The sequence below is a fragment of the Suncus etruscus genome, chromosome 1 (genome assembly GCF_024139225.1).
Source record: "Suncus etruscus isolate mSunEtr1 chromosome 1, mSunEtr1.pri.cur, whole genome shotgun sequence".
Classification (NCBI taxonomy): Eukaryota; Metazoa; Chordata; class Mammalia; order Eulipotyphla; family Soricidae; genus Suncus; species Suncus etruscus.
In genome coordinates this window covers 151,289,680-151,297,267 of record NC_064848.1, presented here as the reverse complement: position 1 = coordinate 151,297,267, position 7,588 = coordinate 151,289,680, and the positions used below count along the sequence as shown (strand labels likewise).

At 40.3% G+C, this 7,588-nt stretch overlaps 1 gene segment (V, D, J or C); it reads right to left on the bottom strand.

The window, feature by feature from the left end:
- Nucleotides 1-3,355: 3,355 nt before the first annotated feature.
- LOC126024459 (T cell receptor beta variable 12-3-like) lies at nt 3,356-3,882 on the bottom strand. The segment is given in 2 exon segments: nt 3,356-3,744; nt 3,834-3,882. Coding segments are annotated over 2 exon segments (438 nt in total).
- Nucleotides 3,883-7,588: the final 3,706 nt, after the last annotated feature.

Sequence of the window (7,588 nt, the reverse complement as noted above, 5' to 3'; positions counted from 1 at the left end):
GTTAATATAGGACCTACATTCTATTAATATCATTTATTTTAAAGTTGTCATTTTTAAGAACCCCTTGAGGACATTAAAAGAGGACTTATTGGGGCCGGGCGGTGGCGCTAAAGGTAAGGTGCCTGCCTTGCCTGCGCTAGCCTTAGACGGACTGCGGTTCGATCCCCCGGTGTCCCATATGGTCCCCCGAGCCAGGAGCAACTTCTGAGCACATAGCCAGGAGTAACCCCTGAGTGTTACTGGGTGTGGCCCAAAAACCAAAAAAAAAAAAAGAGGACTTATTATAGATGACCAAAAAATTGTGAATATGATGGCTGTGCAACAGGTTAATTTCCTTCCAATTCTTTCTTAAATCATCAGAAGGAGACCCAACATGGAACTCATTGGTATCTTGATTCAACAGTGGAGGCATGTGATGTTGTTGATAATTGTATGCAGTGAAGTAAAGGCTGACTATGTCATGGAACTACCCATATGTTCTTTTTTTTTTTTTTTTTGTCCTTTAAAGGAGATGCAGAAAGGTGCATGTACAAAGGCTTGAAGGAGGAAGTCTCCCCATATGTTCTTTAAAAAGCAAAGAGTGTTTTTGCTCATCTTCTTTATGCACATGGCACTTCACAGTTACTGATATCCTTGGGGAACTTCATTTGTTCTGGTCTCCCTTGATTTCATCAGTCACCAGAAGATTTCAGTCTAATAGGGACAATAAGATACATTGCACATTGACTTTTAGAAAACTATTTCAGTAGATTCCAGCATCCTTTTTGTTCAAACAAGCTGAGAGACTTGCTATGTTTCATTTAAACACAAAATTCAGTGTAAACCCTCTTCATTTTAATATCACTCCTGAAGCGCAGCATCTGGCTTTAGATCTGAATTCTGTTTATGTGCAGCATTTGGTCCCTAGACAGATGCATTTTAGGCAAAAGAGTTAAATACATTGTGAACCATGCACACCCCAGGCTATTCATTTGTCTTCAAATTGGCACAAATTCTCAGCAGTTCCAATTTTCCCTACTTGGTAAGAAAACTGAGTGCTTTGTCAACATGCTAGGAGGGCAATTTCTTCTTCTTAAGGCACAAATTCACAAGAGGGAAGATAATGCATGCCTCTGCCTGCCTTTAAACATATTCCTATGAAGGCAACTTAGATTTCTTTTTAAAAGAAACTGAAAAAAACCATCAAGCTCCAATTTCTATAAAAAAATAAAGATGAATGGGTGGGTAAGGTGATGCTGGGAAAAAACCACAAACTGAATATTGGGTGAAGGCAACCACACTCCAACCTTGGTTAACTGTTAATGATGTTTGTAGTTTTATGCCCAATTTCGGTCTACAAGGAGATAATGACAGACTTGAGCCCACTTCCTCTTGCTGTTGTAGGAGGGGAGTGAAGTCTGGAGAAGGATTTGTGAACCAAAGAGGTTTATGAACAGTGGAGATATAACTCTTTAGTTCTGTGTCTCTAGAACTGGAACAGAGATAAACAGCAGAGTCCTCCAAGCCTGGTGACTGGATGTCAAGAGAACAGGAAGAGGTGTCTTGACGGATGGATTGGAAGTTTTCAGAGGTGTCTTTCTCTTTGTTAAGCTCTTTGTTATAGTAATACAGCAGCAGTTTTGGTCCTTGACTCAGTTTCTGTTGATACCAGTACATAACATTATGTTTCAGATTCTGAGAACAATTTAAGGTCACAGAATGTCCTTTCTTGACCAATTGGTATTTTGGGCTCTGGGATACTGTGGTACCCACAGGGTCACCTGTGCAGGAAAAGAAAACATTGAGACAGAATCAAGGAGGATAAAAATGAAAGATAGGCAAAGAAATAAGGGAAGGTAGTTTCAAGATCAAGACTTCCTTTCTGCCTAGGACCTACCTGCTCCCAGGAGACAAAGGGCCACCCAGTGGAGGAGGTTGGAGTTCATGTCAGGGCCAACACAAGATGGAGGCATCTGACTCTGGTCTCTAGATAGTGAGGAGGAGCTGGCAGGTGCTGGATCCTGATTGGAAGGTCTGTCTGTGATGCCATAGCTCATGGGGATAGTCTTTCCTTGCCCTTGATATAAGCATTGTCAGATAGGACAGGGTAGCATGGCTTCGCTGATGCAGATCTGTCCCCTGTTTATCCAGGTCTCTTTGGCTCATGCCTCATGGTTTACATCCTTAACACTGCTTGGCTCTAGCTAAAGTCTCATTTACAACCCTGTTGAGATCATGCCTATATATTTTGTTACACATGGAGTTTTGGGTTTTGTCAACAATTCCACTTCATGCACAATCAATCCCCTGGAATGCCTCCATCTCTATAAACTTTTCAGGTACTGCCAAAGGAATGTTTGCCATGTTAACAGCTAGTAACACTCCACATGCTTAGATATGTGGTCACTAGAAATGCATCTGGAAAGTATTCTTGATTTTTCCTGAGCAAATAGGGACCATTAGGTAAGACACAATGGGTCTTAAAAATATATCTAGTATATCTAGTTCTCCCTTCCCCTACTGGTCTCATGACATCTGGGGCTACCATAGAAGTGTGCTATGAACCCCACTAAGGTTAACACCACTAAGGATAAACCCTGCTGCCATGAAACTCTCACCATTTTTTGTATTGATGGACAAAGACACATATTTCTATACAGTGCATGCCTATCTCCTTTTCACCTAAAGCCTCAGACTCTAGGGATAAAACAATGGTTATTTATAGTAGTTAATCTTGTTATTTCATGCAGAAATGGGATTTTAAAAATAATTTGGAAATGTGTATGTGTTGGGCAAATGCAACTTAAACTTACTATCACCAGAACCTTTTCCCTGATCAAGAGACCAGTTAGTTGTAAATGCATTTTTGCAGATGATTTTCTTTTCCATTGGAAGATCTGCCTATCTTTCTAGAAGGGCTTGAAGATATGAGTTCTGGTAGTCACAAGTCCTTTTAGATGAGAGAAGTATGCAGTATCTACTGTAAACCATGCCAGGAAAACTCTCTGTTTTCATTTCTCCTTTTCTCTATTCTATCCCTCACTCTCTTTTACACACACATACACACACATTTTCACATATAATTTTTTTCTCACACACTCCCAAACATACACTCACACTCACTGTCTGTCTCTCATACACATTCTCTCACACAATTTCTCTCTCTTTCTCACACACTCACACATGTACTCTCTCACACACTCTCTTACTCAAACTTTCTCTTTCAACACACACATGAAAGAGAAGTGCATACAATGAATTCTGAATTCACAACTTGAGAGATGTCCAAGTCACAGATACCTCTCCCTTCTTTTCACAAAGACTGGTATTCAGGAATTCAGTCTGTTCTCACTCTCTCCTTCCATCTATAGAGGGTTCACAGTGGAGAGTTGAGAAGGGAGCAGAAGTCTGAGGACTCTGGTACTGGAGGGTTTCTGTACAACGCCAGGTGATTCTGTAGTGCTGTGTCTATGCTGCTGGCACAGAAGTAGATTGCTGAGTCACCAGGTTCTGTGGGCTGGATCTTCAGGATGGAGAGTAATTTGTTGGGCATCTCTGCAGAGAACCTGTTCTTGGGCATTCCTGAACTGTCAATTTGCTCCTGGTTACGGAAGTAAGTAAGCAGCTCCAGTCCCAGTTTTGAAGTTTGTCTGTACCAGAAAAGGCTGTTATGGTTTGAAATTGGCTTACAGTTCAGAGTTACTGCTTGTCCCACCTCTGTCACCTCATGCCTGGGTGTTTGCATGACACCAACCTCTGTGGACTCTGTGGAAGGAAATGGAGTTTGAAGGCAGGTTAAGAACCATGTCAGAGTCACAATAAGCAGCCCTGCAGGAATTATGCTAAATATTCACCTGCCTCCAGGAGGCAAAGCAATATACAGCAGAGGGTCCAGGTGCCCATGGCAAGATTTGAACAAACTAGAGACTGGTAAGCAATACCGGAGAAATACTGTTGGGGACATTTATGCACACAGGAAAGCCAGACAGTGACATCACTCACCAAGTCAGGAACTCCCTCTGCCTCTCAGCAGCAATACACAGTATGACTGAACTAAGTCTACTGGACCTGGGATGCACATTCACACATTGAGACTCCCTATGGATTTGCTTCAGTGTCTTCAGTATAAATCAGGAAGATACACAGGTGTCCCCTGGTAGTGAGTCCTCAGGAAGCAAGAAAAGCCAGAAATGATTTAAAGAAATTGCTCTGTCTCAAACACCAAAGTGGCCCCCAAAGCATGAAAGCTGAGCCCTTTGTAATTGTAGGAAATGCAGCCTGATAAGATTCTAACAGGTGGGGCCGGAGAGATAGCATGGAGGTAAGGCGTTTGCCTTTCATGCAGGAGGTCATCAGTTCGAATCCCAGCATCCCATATGGTCCCCCGTGCCTGCCAGGAGCAATTTCTGAGCCTGGAGCCAGGAATAACCCCTGAGCACTGCCGGGTGTGACCCAAAATCTGCAAAAAAAAAAAAAAAAAAAAAGATTCTAACAGGTGCCTGTGCTCTCCCAGGGAAGGATGGATCCCCTGAAGAGAGAAGATAGTTTGCCAGGAAAAGAAGGCTTTGATACAAATTTCAAAGAAGACCACCAAAAGGTCACGGTTCTCTTTCTTGACAAGACCTAGCAAGAAATTTATCTATATGCCAACCCCTAAGTTGAGATTCTATAAGGAAAAAAAACATATAATATAAAATATATAAAATAAAATAAATAAAATTAATATAATATGTAATATAACAATACAATATAATGTGATATAATACAATACAATATAAATTCTTATTTATATTATATTTTATATAATATATAAATATAACATATTTTATATATATTTGTTTTTAATTTCCAAATGACAGCAGTGTATCTCCCCATCCTAGGGTCCCCTGCAATTCACCTTATACATTTCCTTTTTTTCTACTTTATAGACTTCTCCTTCTGGAGAAGTTGTGTTCTCTCTCCACCACATCACTTACTCTCTCTTCTACTCTCTCTTCTCACAATCCCTAAATAAAACTATTCTACATCACTATCCATCTTCTCCTGATTTTTTTTTTTCTGTAGGATGATGCCAAATCTGGGATACACTGACAGAGATCAGGGCTGATATTCTGTCCCTGCAAAGAGAAATCCCTTTGCTTCTGCCTGAAGCCACAGTTCTTGAGTACTTGGGTTGTGGGAACTATATTTCACATCTTACAGGTGAAGTGAATCTCAGGGGCAGTTTGACTCTTGACTTTTGGAACTGGTGGTCAACCAGTATCCACATTAGTGGTGGGATATATGCTCTGGTGAAAGATGTTGTATATTGCATGACTGAAACTCAATCATGAACAACTTTGTAACTGTGGGGAAAAAAACAACTATATCATAAACAAACTTGTTTTCACAGTGTTTAAATAAAGTCAATAATTTTAAAAATTAAAATAAAGGCATCATAAAAAAGATGTTGCTTAATTCACAAATCCTTCAGTAAGGATAATTGGATCTATAACTGTATTTAGATCAATTCTGTTTGTTTGTTTGTTTGTAACCTCCTAAGTAGCACTCAGGGACTTAGAGGCCACTCTCAGTGATATTTAATTAACCAGGGCTAAAAGGGTTGAATGCTCAGCCCCTGCTGTGCTAGGAACCTTTAAGGCCACATCTTAGTGGTGTTTGGAAGCAATATGGAACCAAGGTCTGGTTCCAAGAACTCTGGTGCCAGGGCATACAAAGCAGGTACCCTGACCAACTAGTATCTCTTCTAGCATCAGGGAGTTTGGATTTTAGCACCTATTTATATTTTTAATTTTAGAGGTACATTGTACTATTTTTAGGACTTACTCCTGATTTTGTGTTCAAGGGATCACTCTTGCCTATGACTAGGATTGAATCTGGGTTGGGTGCATGCAAGGCAAGCACTTTACTCTTTACTCCATCCCTTAACACTTTATTTTAGAGAACTAAAATTAAATCTTGGGAAATGATATTAGGGGATTAGTAATATAAAATACAAGATATCAGATTAAAAACAAGAATCAAATAGATATTCTGGTCAGTATTGAGCTGATAATCATGTTCATCAATGATGGAGATTTCCTCCACTGAACACATTGACTGGGGCTATGTCAAGAGTAAATGGATCTAAATTGTGACTTGCTGTCTGGGTTGGATAACAAAAGCAGTGAAGCCAGCCGGGGCTGACAGCCAGTGACAATGTCTTCGGGGGATTTCCAGTAAGCTGTTTTCCAAACAGTTCCAACCAATGCTTCAGAATAATTTCTACCATTATCTTAGAAAATCCAGGCAGGGATAAAGAATATGGGTCTTAATGCAAAGAGTGTTATTTCCACACACACACACAGGAAACAAATATTCCAGTCACATACTATGTGCTGAGGCTCTGATGCAGAAAATTCCTAAGTGAAGGCAGAGGAGAAGCTGTAGATGAAGGTTATTAATTAAAATCCTCTAGACAGTGATGGTCAGAATCAAAGAAAAATGTGCTGCTCTCTGCTTTCCTCTCATCACTCTCTGCTTTAGGAAAGCTTAATGCATGAGGTGTGAGTTTAAAAAAGAACAACCATTACTAGCCACCAGTGGGTGAGTTGTGGTCAGTCCCTTTTAGTTTTGCATTCAAGAAGGCATTCAAGCAAAACATTCAGCCCCTTCTGTTTCAACAAATAATACGTGTCATTGAAGCAGAAAGAAAAATTTCTCCAACCTTCTGTTTTTTCTTGGTCTAGTCAGATTAATGGAGAGAAGGGCAAATTTGATTCTGACACATATGAAGGATTTACATGGTTGTAGGTTCTAAAATAAATGGAACAAGATGGTGATATGACACAGGGGACCTAGACTCACATGATAGAGACCAGGTACTCTAGGTTTTTCTGTTAAAAATGTAATTTCTGGAGATGACTAAAAGTCTGGATCCTACTCCCAATTTTTATTATCCTGATTGTTAAGAGAACAGCAATTTTTTCTCTTGAGTCTTCAGGATTTTGATTGATCTCAGCTCAAAATAGCCCTTAGGAAGGTCAGATTTGGACATTGTGGGGAGGTCTGGCTTTTAATATTCTTCCTTTAGAGAAGCTGTCATTTCTCTCTGCAGGCACTCTTTCTTCCCTTCCAGAATGAGCAGCAAAGAGAGGCCTCTGTGTATGGCGGCTGTGAGCTTATTATTGTGAGATAAATCCAGACGCTTTTTGCACAGAGGAGAAATGTGTCTGCCAGGCTGGGATAAGCTGCTGGCACAGAAACACACAGCTGCGTCCCCGTGCTCAGCAGACTGAATTTTCAGTGTGGCATTGACTCCTTTGGACTTCTTTGCAGAAAAGCATTTCTTTTGCAACTGTGAATCAACTACCACAGCCTCATTCTCAAACTTGACCAGAAGCTCCAGGTCCTGTTCCTGGGTCTGCTGGTACCAGTAAAGGTAATTGGAAATAGAGCCACATCAAATTGTCACTGTCTGTTTTTCTTTTGTAATTTGATATCTGGGGTTCTGAATAACTCTACCTTCTGTGAGTTTCTCCTCTCTCTCTCTCTCTCTCTCTCTCTCTCTCTCAACATTTTTTTAAAAGGAAAAAAAAAGAAGCATTGGAGAAATCATTGAAAAGATAAA